The 21,641-nt window shown below is 44.2% G+C and overlaps 1 protein-coding gene across 1 annotated transcript in view; it reads right to left on the bottom strand.

Annotated features, from left to right (window-relative positions):
* LOC134930754 (uncharacterized) overlaps positions 1-19,581 on the bottom strand; it is a 39,264-nt gene extending 19,683 nt beyond the window's left edge. The window contains exons 1-2 of the mRNA XM_063925357.1: positions 19,440-19,581; positions 11,715-12,011 (exon numbers count right to left, since the gene is read on the bottom strand). Coding sequence (XP_063781427.1) covers positions 11,715-12,011; positions 19,440-19,581 — 439 coding nt within the window. The remainder of the gene's footprint in view (positions 1-11,714; positions 12,012-19,439) is intronic.
* Between the last annotated feature and the right edge of the window lie 2,060 nt (positions 19,582-21,641).

Genomic DNA, 21,641 nt, shown 5'->3' with positions numbered 1-21,641 from the left:
TACTCGTAGCAAAAAAGGTTTACACTCACGGACGTCTAAGAGGCTATCACATCGAGGGTTAAAGAATAGAGGAGGAATCCTTTCAAATGGGGGCTCCGTCCGTGATTCAGTTGGTCGTCCCCGGACGGTAAGATAGAGAATTTATTGTCTGTCTTTGCCGTACGGGATTGCGGTCATACACTGAAGCTGAATCCGTGTCAGTGTTCTGGGAACACGTGACCAAACATCTTTAATGTCTGGGACTTAAAGATACGTCTGAGAAGGGACCGGGGGTCCAAGCGCAATTCTCCAAAGACGTTAGTATCTGGGATACTTAAAATAGACCTGGGAGTCTATACATAACGTAGATTATACCTCGATTTGATTGTCTACTTATTAATAACAGATATTAGAGTATAAGTTTCATGTATTCAGCTTGACGGGTGGTAAGTGCACGTCTGTTGAATACCCTTATAACTTTCTTGCTTCCTATCACAATACGCTGCATTTCCAAGTCCCTGTACGAGTGGTGAGTAAACGTACAGATTATTACTATCAATTGTTTTTTGTTAAAGTACTATGCAGATGATATTGTGATATTGTCAATAACTAATTAACTGGTTAGCTGATGCATGCATAGAAAGTTGTTGGAAATTGTGTTTTTACTATGGGCTCTGGTCAGCGTAAGAAAACTGTATACCCCCCTCCGAGACATGTAAAGAATACGTGGCCCGTAGTTCTACCTCTGATTATTATTTGATTGATCCCTGGGTGGATAATTTAGCAGGGTAGACAGAGAAAGCAGGACAGGACCCATTCCCATGGGAAGGCAGTAATTACCCTTTCTATATGGAGGATTAAAAATATCAGTTCCCAACAGCACAGAAAAAAGGAAGTGAGAAACTGTAAATCTTTGAAAACCCTCTCGCCTCCCCCTTACATTCCAATATATCCTGCGCTTAAAGACACAGATCTCTTAGCAGCAGTAACCCTTTCACACCAGATGGGATCGCCTCCAACTCCACTGCTAGAAAATGCGTCCACTAGCTCTATCCCTAACGCACCAGTAACCCAGAGTTTAGATAATAGTAAAACACTGTCCCAAGCCCACCATTACCCCCGATGGCTGTATATCTTATTTGCGCAAAGCTTGCAAAGGACGCAGCTATACACATATGAAGGAAGTCTTTAAAACCCGTGCTTCTTTGCCTGTGCTTCTTTGCCTGTCGCTGTAGCTTGTAAACAGAAACCTTCATAGTCTGTTACTGAGTTTTGGAAAAGGTTTAAGGACTGCTGGACAGATGACGCTGGCTTACCTTTGATTAACTCAGAAAGCTTACTCATTTCCACCTTCATTAACAACCTTCTACCTTCTGTCATAGTTTCTGTTAAGCAAAGCGTCTCTTCCTGGACTTCTGATAGTACGATAGATTTAAAAAAAACATCTGTATGAGAAAGAGGCTGCAGGGTGTTTTGATGTAAAGAAACCTGCACTCACTCATAACTATCAGAACTCCAGACGCTTTGACAGACCGAACCAACCCCGCAGTCAGGGAAAGATTCACCTCTGCTGCCACTTATTATAAATGGAAGTAAAGTTCCCTTTTTTGTGGACAGCGGTACAACAACCAGTGTTTTGTGTTCTGACCTATATGATGGTGATTTGGAAAAGACTGCTCCTTCAATGGGAGTCAATGGGATACCCACCAATGCCTGACTTAGCTCAAGTAAACCCCGCTCTTTGGTCGGAAGGTCCATATGACACTGGCCTAATCTCATGCACACCATATAAGGCCAATCTCAAACCCGACTCACAACCTGTTTATAGAAGGTCTCCGCCCCATGATACAGCAATTCTTACAACAGGGTATTCTCAGACATATTGTATCACCATACTGTACTCCTGTGAACCCTGTTGCCAAAGCTGATGGCAGTATAAGATTTGTACAGGATCTCAGAGCGATCAATCAGTTAATTGTCCCAATTGCACCAATTGTTCCAGATGTAAACTCACTCATTTCTGCAATCCCTGCAGATGCTGCGTTCTTCTCTGTAATTGATTTGAAGAATGCCTTTTTCAGCATACCTGTAGATTCACAGACACAATTACTTTTTGCCTTTTCTTTTGAGGGTAAACAACTTACCTGGTGCAGATTATTGACGCACCTGTTGTCTCCAGGCCACATTGAGGCCCTGGCAACCTCACCATGGTTCAGTCCTGCTACAGTATGCAGATGATCTGCTGCTCTGTAGTCAAACTGAGGAGGCCTGCCGAGAGGATGGTGTTTCATTACTAAACTGGCTTTGTGAATGTGGACACAAGGTGTCCAAAACAAAAATGCAATGGTGTAAAAAGCATGTTGATTACTTAGGTTTTGTGCTCACTCAGGGAGAGAGGAAAATCAGTCCACAACGCATACAGTCTGTATTGGGCCTGGTCACCCCAACTACCCAGAAGGAACTACTGTCCTTCCTGGGTATGGTAAATTACTGCAGACAGTGGATTTCTGATTGCTCTTATTATGATAACATTTTGAGACAAGCCACACTGAAGGACAAACCTAAAACTGTACAATGGTCACAAGAAATGTTAACTGCATATGAAAGTTTAAAATGTATGTTGATGAAAAGTCCGGCACTTGGCCTCCCCAATTATATACTACCTTTCCATCTATATGCAAGGGACAATTGTAAAACCATGGCGGGGGTGCTCACACAGTTTCATGGAGGGAAGTTGCGCCCCGTGGCATTTTTTTTCCAAAGTCATGCCAGTGTCTGTGCAAGGTATGCCTGCCTGCCTCAGGGCTTTGGCAGCCTGTGCAATGGTTGCAGAAATGGCCACTACCCTCACTTTAGGCCACATCACAGTACTCCACACCACACATGATGTCCTGGCAATACTTAAAGGCTTACACACACAGCACATGTCAGCACAACGCCTTAGTGGATATGAAGTACTCCTTTTGAGTAACCCTACCCTTACCATCAAGTACACTGCTAGTTCTTCTGGCCCTGCACCCATTCTCAATGCCCTTTTAGGCTTGAAAGGTCCCGAGGATGAACCACCCGACCTACATGACTGTGCTGCTTCCATTGAAGCTGAAACTTCTCCCAGACTTGACATGTCTCCCGTTCCCATACCAGGCGCAGACATAGTTTTTGTTGACGGCTCCTGTAGTAGGCCCAATGACAATACATACCAGGCTGGCTATGCCATTGTCACCCTCCCTGACACTGTGTTGGAAACCCTACCAATACCTTATCAGTCCGCGCAAGCTGCAGAACTCATTGCACTCACTAGAGCATGTCCCTCCCTTGACAACGTCCATCTGCTCACTCAACTTCAAGCTGCTGCGACTAATACTGATCTCTCCGACTGGACTTACCCAAATCTGCAGAAAAATCCTAAATCATGATTAATCTGCAAAGAGGGGAAACCCTGTATACCCCAGTCCAGTGCCCCTTTGCTCATTGCCCATTACCATGGTGTTGGTCACCATAGTAAAGCCACAACACTCCTCCTACTAACCAATGATTTTTATGTTACTGAGGCCAAAACACTTGTGGACCAATATGTTAGCAGATGCATCACCTGCCTCAGGAACAACCCTAACAACCCTAATAAAGCGAAACACCAGCATCTTGAATACCCCACCACCCCTTTTACACACTTACAAATTGATTTTACCCATATCCCTGGTACAGGTAAACAAGAATATGCCCTGGTCATTGTAGATATGTTCTCTCGCTGGCCAGAAGTATTCCTAACTAAGTCAGAGGATGCCAAGATAGTAGCAAGAATCCTAACACAGAAAATCATCCCTAGATGGGGGTGCCCCCTGCAAATAAATAGTGATAAAGGCTCAGCCTTTACAGCCAAAATCACACAGGCCTTAGTAAAAGCTCTGCAGGTGGAGTGGAAGTTTCACATCCCGTACCACCTGCAGAGTTCAGGGGTCGTAGGAAGAATGAATAGGACCCTCAAAGACAAACTAAGGAAGGCCACAGGAGGTACCTTCCACAAATGGAAGCAGGTCCTTCCCATTATCCTAGCAGAAATCAGAATGACCCCACAGAAAACTCTAGGATACTCACCCTTTGAAATACTAATGGGTAGACCCTTCCCCACACCCTGGGCTAAGAAACCGTTGATGATACAGGAAGGAGATCTAGAACTTATAAGGGAAGAGTATGTCAGGGCCCTCATAACCAAACTTGATGAGATTGAACATGATGTCGCTTGTAAAAAACCCTCTGAATCCACAGGAACCAACACACCCTTTTAAGGTCGGAGACAGAGTAGTGGTGAAGATCCTCCCCCGCAGCAAGAGCCCAGGAGACTTCACCTATGGCCCAGAGGCGGAAGTCGTTGCTGTAACCCGAACCGCAGTCCTGACAGAAGAGAGTCCCACCTGGATCCATGCTTCCCGAGTAAAGAAAACTCCTAGACCAGACCTAGAGGAGGAAACAGGTGATTCCAGTGAGGTACGAACAGGGGCGGACAGCCCTGACCTCCCACCTAGCGAAGACAGAAGACCAGAGGAGGATGAAGAAAATGCCCCCTATCTTTACCCTGGGGACTATCTCGATAGCCCTACTGGCCCATTTTCCCCTCTCAATGACTGAGGTTGATATAACTCAGAATAAGGGAAACTGACACTATGGTATAACTCTTCCACCACATACACCGCAACCTACATACTAGATTATTTCCAATTCCCCCAACTAGCTGCTGTCCAAAAGTCTGTTGACTACCAGATCCGCGCTGACACCACAGACAACCTAAGCCCCGAGGTACCTTATATTTGCGTTACAGGCCATAACTGGGGAAATGATTGCAGCTCATGGTCCGCGGCTGCCTGGAACACAGGTACCCCATGGGGCTATAAGCCCGCTGAAGCCTTAGATGAAAAGGATAAACACGGAACATCATTAACTCAACGATTAACCCTTCTTAAAATGCCCAACAATTACTGCAACTCCCGCTCAGGCTAAAAATTGCGCCATTGGCGTGCAGAAAGACGTAAGCTTTGCAAGAATCATATAGTATAACAATAATGATTCTAAGAGGGGAATGAAAGGGTTAAAGCTCGTCTCTGCTTCACATGTCATAGAATTGTTTGTGTTACAGAACTGTTTGTTCCAGCACATTTTTTGCTACTGTCCTTGTCCGTTATCTTTTTATACCGTGTGAATAACCTTCCTATTTGAGTACCAACTTGCCCATATATGCATATCCTTCCACTGCGGCAGTTCCTAGCCAATCATGTTATGTTAGCCCCCTTTGTGTTCTGTCCAATTAGTTATTGACTTGGGATATACACGCCCTAAATCCTTTCTTTTATATACTTTTGTTAAACAAACAATAAACAGTGTGAATCTTTACTGCTTGTGTTGTGCATGTTACTCGTAGCAAAAAAGGTTTACACTCACGGACGTCTAAGAGGCTATCACATCGAGGGTTAAAGAATAGAGGAGGAATCCTTTCAGTTACTGTCAATTAATACTGCGCATACAACATATACTGCCTTACTACTGCTGGGTAACCATGGTTACTGTCAATTAATACTGCGCATACAACATATACTGCCTTACTACTGCTGGGTAACCATGGTTACTGTCAATTAATACTGCGCATACAACATATACTGCCTTATTACCGCTGGGTAACCATGGTTACTGTCAATTAATACTGCGCATACAACATATACTGCCTTACTACTGCTGGGTAACCATGGTTACTGTCAATTAATACTGCGCATACAACATATACTGCCTTACTACTGCTGGGTAACCATGGTTACTGTCAATTAATACTGCGCATACAACATATACTGCCTTACTACTGCTGGGTAACCATGGTTACTGTCAATTAATACTGCGCATACAACATATACTGCCTTACTACTGCTGGGTAACCATGGTTACTGTCAATTAATACTGCGCATACAACATATACTGCCTTACTACTGCTGGGTAACCATGGTTACTGTCAATTAATACTGCGCATACAACATATACTGCCTTACTACTGCTGGGTAACCATGGTTACTGTCAATTAATACTGCGCATACAACATATACTGCCTTACTACTGCTGGGTAACCATGGTTACTGTCAATTAATGCTGCGCATACAACATATACTGCCTTACTACTGCTGGGTAACCATGGTTACTGTCAATTAATACTGCGCATACAACATATACTGCCTTACTACTGCTGGGTAACCATGGTTACTGTCAATTAATACTGCGCATACAACATATACTGCCTTATTACCGCTGGGTAACCATGGTTACTGTCAATTAATACTGCGCATACAACATATACTGCCTTACTACTGCTGGGTAACCATGGTTACTGTCAATTAATACTGCGCATACAACATATACTGCCTTACTACTGCTGGGTAACCATGGTTACTGTCAATTAATACTGCGCATACAACATATACTGCCTTACTACTGCTGGGTAACCATGGTTACTGTCAATTAATACTGCGCATACAACATATACTGCCTTACTACTGCTGGGTAACCATGGTTACTGTCAATTAATACTGCGCATACAACATATACTGCCTTATTACCGCTGGGTAACCATGGTTACTGTCAATTAATACTGCGCATACAACATATACTGCCTTATTACCGCTGGGTAACCATGGTTACTGTCAATTAATACTGCGCATACAACATATACTGCCTTATTACCGCTGGGTAACCATGGTTACTGTCAATTAATACTGCGCATACAACATATACTGCCTTACTACTGCTGGGTAACCATGGTTACTGTCAATTAATACTGCGCATACAACATATACTGCCTTATTACCGCTGGATAACCATGGTTACTGTCAATTAATACTGCGCATACAACATATACTGCCTTACTACTGCTGGGTAACCATGGTTACTGTCAATTAATACTGCGCATACAACATATACTGCCTTACTACTGCTGGGTAACCATGGTTACTGTCAATTAATACTGCGCATACAACATATACTGCCTTACTACTGCTGGGTAACCATGGTTACTGTCAATTAATACTGCGCATACAACATATACTGCCTTACTACTGCTGGGTAACCATGGTTACTGTCAATTAATACTGCGCATACAACATATACTGCCTTATTACCGCTGGGTAACCATGGTTACTGTCAATTAATACTGCGCATACAACATATACTGCCTTACTACTGCTGGGTAACCATGGTTACTGTCAATTAATACTGCGCATACAACATATACTGCCTTACTACTGCTGGGTAACCATGGTTACTGTCAATTAATACTGCGCATACAACATATACTGCCTTACTACTGCTGGGTAACCATGGTTACTGTCAATTAATACTGCGCATACAACATATACTGCCTTATTACCGCTGGATAACCATGGTTACTGTCAATTAATACTGCGCATACAACATATACTGCCTTATTACCGCTGGATAACCATGGTTACTGTCAATTAATACTGCGCATACAACATATACTGCATTATTACCGCTGGATAACCATGGTTACTGTCAATTAATACTGCGCATACAACATATACTGCCTTATTACCGCTGGATAACCATGGTTACTGTCAATTAATACTGCGCATACAACATATACTGCCTTATTACCGCTGGATAACCATGGTTACTGTCAATTAATACTGCGCATACAACATATACTGCCTTATTACCGCTGGATAACCATGGTTACTGTCAATTAATACTGCGCATACAACATATACTGCATTATTACCGCTGGATAACCATGGTTACTGTCAATTAATACTGCGCATACAACATATACTGCCTTATTACCGCTGGATAACCATGGTTACTGTCAATTAATACTGCGCATACAACATATACTGCCTTATTACCGCTGGGTAACCATGGTTACTGTCAATTAATACTGCGCATACAACATATACTGCCTTACTACTGCTGGGTAACCATGGTTACTGTCAATTAATACTGCGCATACAACATATACTGCCTTATTACCGCTGGATAACCATGGTTACTGTCAATTAATACTGCGCATACAACATATACTGCCTTACTACTGCTGGGTAACCATGGTTACTGTCAATTAATACTGCGCATACAACATATACTGCCTTACTACTGCTGGGTAACCATGGTTACTGTCAATTAATACTGCGCATACAACATATACTGCCTTACTACTGCTGGGTAACCATGGTTACTGTCAATTAATACTGCGCATACAACATATACTGCCTTACTACTGCTGGGTAACCATGGTTACTGTCAATTAATACTGCGCATACAACATATACTGCCTTATTACCGCTGGGTAACCATGGTTACTGTCAATTAATACTGCGCATACAACATATACTGCCTTACTACTGCTGGGTAACCATGGTTACTGTCAATTAATACTGCGCATACAACATATACTGCCTTACTACTGCTGGGTAACCATGGTTACTGTCAATTAATACTGCGCATACAACATATACTGCCTTACTACTGCTGGGTAACCATGGTTACTGTCAATTAATACTGCGCATACAACATATACTGCCTTATTACCGCTGGATAACCATGGTTACTGTCAATTAATACTGCGCATACAACATATACTGCCTTATTACCGCTGGATAACCATGGTTACTGTCAATTAATACTGCGCATACAACATATACTGCATTATTACCGCTGGATAACCATGGTTACTGTCAATTAATACTGCGCATACAACATATACTGCCTTATTACCGCTGGATAACCATGGTTACTGTCAATTAATACTGCGCATACAACATATACTGCCTTATTACCGCTGGATAACCATGGTTACTGTCAATTAATACTGCGCATACAACATATACTGCATTATTACCGCTGGATAACCATGGTTACTGTCAATTAATACTGCGCATACACCATATACTGCCTTACTACTGCTGGGTAACCATGGTTACTGTGCGGACAATCAGCACCTGTGGTAATGTGACACAATGTACCAGGCTGTAGTAACACCAGTAATCCAGAACAATATGATGTTACAGGAGCAGCAATGTCACACCGGTCCGGCTATTATATCGGAGGGAGTCCCGAACAGGTCCTCCATTACAATTTATTACATTGCCACCTTGTGCTTATAAACGCTGGTCCAATTCTCAGAGAATGACACCACTGTGAGACATTTCCCCGTTACAATTAGCGTAACATCCTTCTGTTTTATCTAAGTGACTGTGATATCACATATTTGGTGGATTTACCTCCATCGTGATCATTTCCCACCTCTGTGCCTAGTTGTTGAATGCCATGGAATGTGCTGGCGCTAAATAAATAAATCTTAATAAACATTAAAAAAAATACTGCAGGGAAAATCAGGCAATTTAAGACTCTCTGAGATGTTTTACAGTAGTCTGGCCAGTAGGTGGTGCTGTCCCACTGCAAGATGTGGCCATTCCCTCTAGTGCACAGGTCCTCAACAGTTCATGTTTTCCAGTTCTCCTCACAGAATCACAAGTGAAATTATTAGCTCCACCTGTGGATTTTTTTTAAAATGTGTTAGTGACAGTGGCGTCACAAGGGGGTTCGGCTCGCACCCGGGTGTCACCCGCCGAGGGGTGACTCCAAAGTGCCGGCTCCTGCTCAGTGACAGGAGCCGGGTGCTGCACTGTAACATTACGTGCAGCAACTCGGCTCCTGTTACCCTGTAGTAGCCAGCACAGCAGGCATGCCAGTCTCCAGGGGCAGGCCGCATCTCTGGGACCCTGGAGTGACGAAAACGGGGGTCGGGATGCTTAGCCCCGCCCCTCCCACGAAGCACCCGATCTAAACACAGTAATAATACAGTAGTAAGACATCCTATTACATTTAGCCCAAGACATTTTAATGTTTACTAAATGAAGCCCTATATCCTTATTAATGGCTGCTCCCTCTGGTGAGAGGCACAGTGGGGGGCATGGGAGGGGGGGGGTGGCTTATTCAGAGTTGTTAGCCAATCAAAAAAGTAAGCAATTGGGCAAAACCATGTGCACTGCAGGGGGGGGGGCAGATGTAACATGTGCAGAGAGAATTAGATTTCAGTGGGTTATATTGTTTCTGTGCAGGGTAAATACTGGCTGCTTTATTTTTACACTGCAATTCAGCAGTTTGAACACACCCATCCAAATCTAACTCTCTCTGCGCATGTTACATCTACCCCCCTGCAGTGCACATGGTTTTGCCCAATTTCTTACTTTTTTGGTTTGCTAACCAACCTGAATAAGTCCCTTGATGCGTCCGGTGGGCATGGAAAGTCGAAGGAGGTGGTACAGGGGTGGGGTGCTTTCAATGATCCCACTATTGTGGCCACAGCCCCTGCTATACAATGGCAAGATTACCGGCATTGCTCGGCTAGGCGGTGGGTAGCGGCTGTTTCCCAGAAGACTTGACCACTTTTTCGGGAGGCCAGGTGCTCCACCTGATTTTTGGGAGCGTCCCAGCTGTTTCGGGAGATTAGGCTATAGCATGTACAGTGCATCCGGAAGGTATTCACAGCACTTCACTTTTTCCATATAGAGCTGGCCGGCTGTCTAAACTGAGCGATCGGGGGAGATGGGCCCTAGTCAGGGAGGTGCCCAAGAACCAGATGGTCACTCTGTCAGAGCTACAGCATTGCTCTGTGGAGAGAGGAGAACCTTCCAGAAGGACAACCATCTCTGCAGCAATCCACCAATCAGGCCTGTATTGTAGAGTGGCCAGACGGAAGTTACTCCTTAGTAAAAAAACACATGGGAGCCCACCTGGAGTTTTCCAAAATGCACCTGAAGGACTCTCAGTCCATGAGAAACAAAATTCTCTGGTCTGATGAGACAAATATTGAACTCTTTGGTATGAATGTCAGGCATCATGTTTGGAGGAAACCAGGCACCGCTCATCACCAGGCCTATACCATCCCTACAGTGAAGCATGGTGGTGGCAGCACCATGCTGTGGGGATGTTTTTCAGTGGCAGGACCTGGGAGACTAGTCAGGATAGAGGGAAAGATGAATGCAGCAATGTACAGATACACCCTGGATGAAAACCTGCTCCAGAGCGCTCTTGACCTCAAATTGGGGCGAAGGTTCATCTTTCAGCAGGACAACAACCCTAAGCATACAGCCAAGATATCAAAGGAGTGGCTTCAGGACAACTCTGTGAATGTCCTTGAGTGGCCCAGCCAGAGCCCAGACTTGAATCTGATTGAACATCTCTGGAGAGATCTGAAAATGGCTGTGCACTGACGCTTCCAATCCAACCTGATGGAGCTTGAGAGGTGCTGCAAAGAGGAATGGGCGAAACTGCCCAAAGATAGGTGTGCCAAGCTTGTGGCATTATATTCAAAAAGACTTGAGACTGTAATTGCTGCCAGAGGTGCATCAACAAAGTACTGAGAGGCTGTGAATACTTATGTGCATGTGATTTCTTAGTTTTTTACTTTTAAGAAATTTGCAAAAACCTCAAAAATACTTTTTTCACGTTGTCATTATGGGGTATTGTGTGCAGAATTTTGAGGGAAACAATGAATTTATTCCATTTTGGAATAAGGCTGTACCATAACAAAATGTGGAAAAAGTGAAGCGCTGTGAATACTTTCCGGATGTACTGTATCCCTGTCCATTTGCAGAATCTGTATCTCAGTTAATATAACACTTACCCACGTCACCTTCACTTTCAGTTCTGTCACCAAACATCACCTGTACGTCTGACAGACTCACCAGGGACGCTGAGGGCGAAGGTCTCGCTATAATCCTTGATTACATCGTTTTCTAACGTTGCAACATTAACCGTAAAATTCTGAGGGACCAATTCCATCTCATGAAGTATGAGGGTGCAGTTCCGTTTGATGAACTCCAGGCGATTCTGGTAAATGTTCAGTCCTTGTAGTCCATCATGATACGTCCCAATTCGCAGGCCGCCAGTGAAAATGTCAAAAACGCTGGCGTTGCATAACTCCTTCATATAGATGTGGAACTGAGATCCGACCAGATAGCTGATTCCTCGGGAGACGACACCTAGGTGTGGGAAGACATCACAATAACTGCGCATTAGGAGATCATTCTTCTGTTCTGGGTTGTTGGATTGCTGTTTTGGGTTGTTGGACATTTACTAAGCAGTGATATGAGCGGAGAAGTGAGCCAGTGGAGAAGTTGCCCATGGCAAACAATCAGCACTGAAGTAACATCTAGAATTTGCATAATATAAAATGATACAGAGCTGCTGATTGGTTGATGGGGCAACTTCTCCACTGGCTCTTATCACTGCTTAGTAAATGTCCCCCTTATTTTTTTGTCTGAATCTCTCTCCTTTAGCTACTCGGGATGGCAGTCAGTATTAATTGCTGTTTCCAGCATGGTGGGAAATTGCTGCTGAGTAATCCACTGTAATTTCTTTATAGATAAGCAAAATGGGTTTAATTATTTACTCTGTTTAGGGGTCTTCACAGAATAATGAACCTTGTTATCACTGTTCAAACAAACCTGATTTGTAATAATTAACAACAACAGAAACTTAAGCATGGGTCTTCAACCTGCGACCCTCCAGTTGTTGAAGATAATAGTCCCCATAATCTAGCAATCCCCAGGAAACCCCCATTTCTGAAGGATAAACCCAATGTATGTGCTTTGTAAATAGGCCACCCTAATATTGGAATCCTTGAATGCAGCTGACTGGAATCCACCGGATGGGCCATGTAAGCGCTAAAATACCTGTCTCGTGCTCTCCACCCCCGTCCACAGCATGGTCTATAGATGGTGGTATGAATTAGGGGGACACAGAGTAGTGATAGGTAGGAACAGAGAATGCAATGTCAGGCAATAGGGATGATATAGAAAATTATCAGAAATCATTTCTCTAATCCTCGCATTTCCTGAGCTGTGTAAAAACCACATGAGAAAAGTCAGAAACCGCTAACGGAGGACACTAATGAGTCATATCTGTAACAAGAAGTAATGGAGGAAACCGGAGAGGTGATACGAGAATGATATTGTGACAACAGATTCATAGAGAGAAGTGAAAGTGTAATAAGTACACTATAACAGTGTAATAACGGGATACGGTCATTCGGTCGACATGTTATAGGTCGACCGGTCAAAAGGATGACATGAGTTTTTCACATTTTTTTTTTTACATTTTTGGACTTTCTCATACTTTACGATCCACGTGGACTACGATCGGGAACGGAAACCTGTGCCGAGCGCAGCGGTAGCAGAGCGAGGCATCTTACCCGACGCATGGATGGCGAGTGAAGCGAGCCATGCGAGGAGACACGGTGCACTAATTGGGGTTACCCGTCACTTTACAAAGAAAACAACACCAAAAAAACGTTAGAAAAAAAAACCTCATGTTGACCTTTTGACCTGTCGACCTAGTACATGTCGACCTAGTGACCCTGTCGACCTAGCATACCGACGCCAGGAACCCAGCGGGGAGAGGTGCGGCAAGCTCCTTAAGGGCTCGCTGCGCTTGCCACGCTGTGGGCTCGGTTCTATTCCACTCTATGGGTGTCGTGGACACCCACGAGTGGAAATAGTCCCTGTTGGTCGGCATGCAGACCGTTGGGATAGTGGTAGCGGGATGTTGGTGGAGGTCATGTAACAGTTACACCAGATATGAAACCTGTCTCCCCTTTCCAGCAGCTGATACATAATTATCTACAGGTATGACCGAGCAACTACCATTGTTTGTCTGCTTGTGTGCAAGAGGCATTGAATGGGAGCAGCATTTGGAAGGCATGCTGTTCCTTGTAGTGCCAATGGGAGATCCTGGGGGTGGCTCCTGGGTAAGTTAGCTCTCTGTCTGGAAGTGTTTTAGTAATAGCCTTTATCATGAGGCCTACTGTGACAAATTACAAGGCCCTATGTGGGCACTGCTATTATGTAGGTTAGGACTGCTGTATCAGAGAAGCCTTGAAAGTGGCTCAGCAGTTAAACATGTGTTTGCAAACATGTGTAAACTAATTCTCTGAATTTTATTACCAGATAGGTTCAGGGATGGCTACAGGTAATTTTTAGTGTGCTGAAGGGAAATTTAGGGGTGGGGATTTGCACCCCCCCCCCCTCTCTGTCTGTTGTTTGTCTGTGACCCCTCGCCCTTTCCAGCACCTGATACATAATTATCTCCAGGAATGACCAAGCAACTATCATTGTTTGTCTGCTTGTGTGCGAGAGGCATTGAATGGGAGCAGCATTTGGAAGGCATGCTGTTCCTTGTAGTGCCAATGGGAGATCCTGGGGGTGGCTCCTGGGTAAGTTAGCTCTCTGTCTGGAAGTGTTTTAGTAATAGCCTTTATCATGAGGCCTACTGTGACAAATTACATGGCCCTATGTGGGCACTGCTATTATGTAACATAGAAACATAGAATTTGACGGCAGATAAGAACCACTTGGCCCATCTAGTCTGCCCCTTTTTTATTTTATCCTTTAGGCAATCTCAACCCTTTTTTAACCTTGATTCTTTGAAAGGATATTCATATGCCTGTCCCAAGCATGTTTAAATTGCCCTACAGTCTTAGCCTTTACCACCTCTGATGGGAGGCTATTCCACTTATCCACTACCCTTTCTGTGAAGTAATTTTTCCTTAAATTTCCCCTGAACCTCCCCCCCTCCAGTCTCAATGTATGCCCTCGAGTTCTAATACTTCTTTTCCTTTGAAGAATGTTTCCCTCCTGAACTTTGTTAAGACCCTTTATATATTTGAAAGTTTCTATCATGTCTCCCCTTTCCCTTCTCTCCTCCAAACTATACATGTTAAGATCTTGTAGCCTTTCCGGGTACGTTTTGTGATGTAGGCCATGCACCATTTTAGTTGCCCTTCTTTGTACACTCTCTAATGTATTTATATCCTTCTGGAGATAGGGTCTCCAGAACTGGACACAGTATTCCAGATGGGGCCTTACCAATGACCTATACAGTGGCATTATCACTTCTTTTTTCCTGCTACTGATTCCTCTCCCTATGCAACCAAGCATCTGACTTGCCTTTCTCATTGCTTTGTTGCATTGCTTTCCTGCCTTCAAGTCACTTGAAATAGTGACTCCTAAATCTCTTTCCTCCTCAGTAGTTTCCATTATAGTACCCTTGATACTATACTTAGCCTTTGGGTTTTTGAGACCCAAGTGCATGATTTTGCATTTTTTTAGCATTAAACTGTAGTTGCCACGTTCTTGACCATTTCTCAAGCCTACCTAGGTCATCAATCATTTGTTTGACCCCTCCCGGTGTGTCTACCCTGTTGCATATCTTTGTATCATCTGCAAAAAGGCATATCTTCCCTTCAATACCATCTGCAATGTCACCAACAAAGATATTAAAGAGAACTGGACCAAGTACAGATCCCTGGGGTACTCCACTGGTAACATTTCCCTCCATAGATTGCACTCCATTAACTACAACTGTCTGTTTCCTATCCTGCAACCAGGTTCTTATCCATTTCACTAATTTATAATCCACCCCCAGGCTTTCAAGTTTATTTAGCAGTCTGTGATGTGGGACAGTGTCAAATGCCTTACTAAAGTCTAGATATGCTACATCTACAGCTCCCCCTTGATCTATTATTTTCATCACAGAGTCAAAAAAGTCAATAAGATTTGTTTGGCATGATCTCCCACCAGTAAATCCATGCTGTTTTGGATCCTGTAAGTTGTTTGATTTAAGATATTCCACTACTATTTCTTTTAATAGTTTTTCCATTACTTTCCCTACTACTGATGTAAGGCTTACTGGTCTGTAGTTACTTGCTTCTTCCTTGCTTCCACTTTTGTGCAGTGGAACTACATTTGCTCTTTTCCAGTCCTCTGGAATATCACCTGTATTTAGTGACTGGTTAAATAATTCTGTTAAAGGTGTAACCAGGACATCTTTTAGCTCTTTGAGTATCCTTGGGTGTATCCCATCTGGTCCCATTGATTTATCCACTTTTAGTTTTGAAAGTTCTGTTAGGACCTTCTCCTCTGTAAATGTATTTTCATCTACCTTATTTTTATGAATGTCCTTGCAATTTAACTGTGGCCCCATCCCTTCTTCTGTAGTAAATACTGAACAAAAATAATTATTTAGGTGATCTGCTATTGCCTTGTCTCCCTCCACCAAATGCCCACTCTCTGTCTTAAGTCTTATTATTCCTCCATTTGATTTTCTCCTTTCACTTATATACTTAAAAAAAGTTTTGCCCCCTTTATCTACTGACTGGGCCATTTTCTCCTCAGCTTCTGCCTTTGCACGTCTGATCACTTTCTTAGCATCCTTCCGTCTGTCCAGATATACCTCTTTGTCGTTATTATTTGGAGTCTGTTTGTATTTCCTAAAAGCCATCTTTTTTGCTTTCACACTAGTTGATACTACTTTTGTGAACCACACTGGCTTCCTTTTCCTGGTGCTTTTCCTAACCATTTTGATACAAAGGTCTGTTACACTTAGTAATGCACTTTTAATTTTTTTCCACCTCTCCTGCACCCCTTCCAAGTTCCTCCAGTCTGCCAATGAATCACTTAAACATCTCCCCATTTTTGCAAAGTCTGCATTTCTAAAATCCAACACCTTTGTTTTTGTGTGAGAGGAGTTGGATCCTGTCTTTATACTAAACCATACTGCTTGATGATCACTGGATCCCAGGTGCTCACCCACATATATATCAGATATCCTATCACCATTTGTAAGAATTAGATCTAATATTGAGTCTTTGCGAGTGGGCTCCGTCACCAATTGCTTGAGAGATGCTCCCTGTAAGGAATGTAGAAATTTGCCACTTGTAGCTGAACTTGCAAAAGACCCCTCCCAATTTACATCAGGTAAATTAAAGTCTCCCATGATTATGACTTCTCCCTTAAAAGCCATTTTAGAGATGTCCAACAATAGGTTCCTGTCCAAATCCTGCCCCTGGCCTGGTGGTCTATAGATCACCCCAATGCGAATAATGTCCTTCTTCCCAGTTTCTATGGTGACCCAAAGGGCCTCAGTTTTGGCTTCAATATTTTGTATTAAAGTAGCATTTATGCTTTTTTTCACATACATTGCTACCCCTCCTCCTATTCTTCCTATTCTATCTTTCCTAAATAAATTGTATCCTGGTATAGTTAAGTCCCAGTCATGATTCTCATTGCACCAAGACTCTGTAATTGCCACAAAATCCAGGTTATCCCTTGTCATTATCGCACTTAGCTCTGGAATTTTGTCTCCTAAGCTCCTAGCATTTGCAGACATAGCTTTAAAAAATGTTTCTGTGCATTTGTTAGTAGTAGCCATGTCCAGAGCGTACAAAATAAATGACAAGTTTAAAGTTGAAATTACCTGTTTGGGGATGTTGCTCAGTATTTGTTTTCTTTTACTAATCAGTAATCATACTCTGTCCTTTACACCATGACTATACCTTACTAAATATAAAGACATAGTACACCTGACCACAATGGGTTAATGTTCAAAGGAGGTAATCACCAGCTAGTATGCAATACTAAACTGTTTCACTGAGCAACTTCCCCACACATGCAATGACATTTTCAAGAAATCATTACATAAAGAAACATACATAAGTTTGCATAAGAGAGAACTGTAGTGAGCAGATTGGGGATGCCTTTTCCTAGGTTTTTTAAAAACGGATGATATGCATAAGATGAATTACATACTTTTGAGCAGTAAGGCAGTCCTTTTGTGGTAGTGTTGGTGTGTTGATGTTTTTCTTCTGGTTTCCTTCGGTTTAACGCAGGTATAACGCTATTTTTATAATAACACTTTTATGTCAGCACTTCTATGGAAGCACTGCCAGCCGACGTCTATCCAGCCGTATACTAGACTTTAAATAGGAACAATATCCATGTGAATGCAATGATTGCAATGATTGCAAACTTAGTGTTAGTTAGTGTAGTGTTAGGACTGCTGACATCGGAGAAGCCTTGAAAGTGGCTCAGCAGCTAAACATGTGTTTGCAAACATGTGTAAACTAATTCTCTGAATTTCGATTACCAGATAGGTTCAGGGATGGCTACAGGTAATTTTTAGTGTGCTGAAGGGAAATTTAGGGGTGGGAATTTGCACCCCCTCCCCTCTCTGTCTGTTGTTTGTCTGTGACCCCTCGCCCTTTCCAGCACCTGATACATAATTATCTTCAGGTATGACTAAGTAACCACTGCCTGGGCTCACAGCCAGGAGTTCTGTCACGTCATGTGCTTGGTGGAATGCTCTTTGTGAGAGTAAATACTCAACAGCGATGTTTGGGTGTCATCCGATAGGGTGTGTGACGTAGATGTGCAGTAAGGCCACAGAATTCTGATAAGTGGTCAGGACGGTTGGGCTGTAAATTGCAGTGAAGCGCTCGCCAAAAAGATTTGCAATCGAATTTCACGGATTGTTTTGGGGGGAATTCTGTTTCCTACTAACAAATAGTCTCCAGTCTAAAGCACACACCGCAGATGGTGCAACAGAATAAAAGTCGTACAACATGACCAAATTACCAATCTCACACAGTGCCAAAACCAAGCATAACATTCAAAGAGAAAAGCGTGTCTACAAATGGCCACACTGTAGAACAATATATTATTTTGTCTCGATTTCAAGCAACGGGGTTGACTAGTAAGTACAAGAACTGCTGACTAATAACACAGACTTATATTCAGGTAGTATACAGGGAAAGCCGAGCCCTTGAAAGTGAGAAGAGTTCTGAAAGTTTAGTAACTACAGAGTAATACAGCAGTAAGTGTATAGCACTGTAGCACAGCAGGGAGAGTATGGCACAGCAGGGAGTGTATGGCACAGCAGGGAGTGTATGGCACAGCAGGGAGTGTATGGCACAGCAGATAGTGTATGGCACAGCAGGGAGAGTATGGCACAGCAGGGACAGTATGGCACAGCAGGGAGAGTATGGCACAGCAGGGGGAGCATGGCACAGCAGGGAGAGTATGGCACACAGAGGGAGCATGGCACAGCAGGGAGAGTATGGCACAGCCGGGACAGTATAGCACAGCAGGGACAGCATGGCACAGTAGGGAGAGTATGGCACAACAGGGAGAGTATGGCACAACAGGGGGAGCATGGCACAGCAGGGAGAGTATGGCACAGCAGGGAGTGTATGGCACAGCAGGGAGTGTATGGCACAGCAGATAGTGTATGGCACAGCAGATAGAGTATGACATAGCAGGGAGTGTATGGCACAGCAGGGAGAGTATGGCACAGCAGAGAGAGTATGGCACACAGAGGGAGCATGGCACAGCAGGGAGAGTATGGCACAGCCGGGACAGTATAGCACAGCAGGGACAGCATGGCACAGTAGGGAGAGTATGGCACAACAGGGAGAGTATGGCACAACAGGGGGAGCATGGCACAGCAGGGAGAGTATGGCACAGCAGAGGGAGCATGGCACCGTAGGGAGAGTATGGCACAGCAGGGGGAGCATGGCACAGCAGAGAGAGTATGGCACAGCAGAGACAGTATAGCACAGTAGAGATTACACTCACCTGGGGCCATGCCCAGCAGGAATAGGACCAGCAACATAATGATGCTATCAGCTGCCAGTGTCTGACACATCTGTCCTCCCCTGTACTGGGCCCATGTGACGGGGGTGGTGGCTCTCAGTGGTAGTGTGGGAGGCTGTTGCATCATGCCATACACTTTCTATGTCTGAAGTTATGTGTTACCATGACAATACCCTGTGTGTACCTCCTGTCCCATCTGAGAGAGTTACTCACCCAATAGCAATCTGGGGAGGCAGCATCGTACACTTTCTGGGCTAGCAGCCAATGTCTTCCTCACACAGCTCAGCCATCCTGAGCAATACACACAGGAGCCGGATTTGTGTTACTTCCCAGTGATAAGAAATATCTGTTACTTAGGGAACACTTTTAATGTTTGCAAATAAACAAGCTGCCCATAATATTTGTTGCGAGCAATAGTGATGCATACGATACGGTCTTATGGAATGTCAGGACAGCTCTGCATAAATGAATACGATAGTTGGTCACTGCATGCTGCTGAGTGCAGAACATCCCCTGCCCGGGAAATGTTTGATTTGAAAATTGGTACCCTCAAAACACTTCTACCTCCTGTACCTATTTACAGAGGAGACGGGAGAGAGAGCGATCATCATGTGTGGGAAATGGCAGGAATAAACCTCAGTAAAAAAACAGTAAGGACCTGATCAGACATACTGTATTTACGGACACTTTCCATTTTGCCATGGCAGCTGGTTAACTGACTTAGGGAGACATGTACTAAGCAGTGATAAAAGTGGAGAAGTGAGCCAGTGGAGAAGTTGCCCATGACAACCAATCAGCATTGACGTAACATTTATAATTTGCATACTATAAAAGTAAAGAGAGCAGCTGATTGGTTGCCATGGGCAACTTCTCCACTATTACCAGTGCTTAGTACATGTCTCCCTTTTTCTAATGCGAGTATCCGTCTGTCTTTACATGCACCATCGGTCACACCATCGAAACCTGCATCATTGGTATGGCAAGAGCAGCCTGGGACTCCTTAGGCCTAATTCAGACCTGATCGCAAAAGCAAAATCTTTCTCTAATGGGCAAAACCATGTGCACTGCAGGGGGGGGGGGGGGGCGGCAGATGTAACATGTGCAGAGAGAGTTCGATTTGGGTGGGTTATTTTGTTTCTGTGCAGGGTAAATACTGGCTGCTTTATTTTTACACTGCAATTTAGATTTCAGTTTGAACACACCACACCCAAATCTAACTCTCTCTGCACATGTTACATCTGCCTCACCTGCAGTGCAGCATGGTTTTGCCCTTTAGAGAAAAAATGTTGTGGTTGCGATTGGGTGTGACAGAGACAGAGGTGTACTGACATCACAAGTGACCTCTGACCCAAGTGTGCACATGTGCGGCCTCTCTACATGTCTTCTCTCCCCATCTGCCGTTAGAAGAGAACATGCCCCTATGCAAATTGCTACCCCGGAGAATGTGCAGGCACTGCAAACACCTATACTTGCATACTCTCCGGAAGCAGCCGGGCAGCTCCCAAATATTGTGTGGCACTCCCGGCTGCCCAGAAATGTGGGCAAGTCTCCCACATCCCCACCCAGCCACTCGCTCCTCCGCCATGCCCCCTGCACAGCCCACCTTTGTGGCCACCACACCCCCTATGTGCCAACAGGGCCCTTAAACACTGCACCACTGCCTGCTCTACTGGGCATAATAACCAGAATGGCACATTAGCATGTAACAGGGCACATGTAGCGCCCTGCTACTTGTGCCCTGCCTTGCTGCCTAACTGCATCAAATAGCAGTTAGGCAGCCAATGACGTTTATGTAGTCTGTCAGGGCTCCGCGGCTCCTTGCTGGCTGCTCCACACCGCCGCTGGCCGTGACTTAGTGTATGCGTGCCGGTGGGCGGTGCAGGCAGCAGGGCAATGTCAGTGTGGCGGATGGAAGAGGAACGGCGGGGACGCAGTTATGCCCCAAGTTAAACCATGCCAACGGGCCGTAAAAGGCTGTGGTAGGTGCTGCATGTGGCCCGCGGGCCGTGAGTTTGACACCCCTGCTCTACATGACACTGCTCAGTACATACTGTATAGACAACGGGTGTGACTGCTCCTACAGCATGGCTGGGCTGTGTGGTCTGCAGGTTTAGGTGAACGCTTTGCATAGCATAACTGGCGCACATAACTTTTAGAGATGTGCACCGGAAATTTTTCGGGTTT

This window comes from Pseudophryne corroboree, chromosome 1, assembly GCF_028390025.1.
Source record: "Pseudophryne corroboree isolate aPseCor3 chromosome 1, aPseCor3.hap2, whole genome shotgun sequence".
Classification (NCBI taxonomy): domain Eukaryota; kingdom Metazoa; phylum Chordata; class Amphibia; order Anura; family Myobatrachidae; genus Pseudophryne; species Pseudophryne corroboree.
Note: the sequence above shows the minus strand (reverse complement) of the source record. Positions and strands in the feature narration are given on the sequence as shown.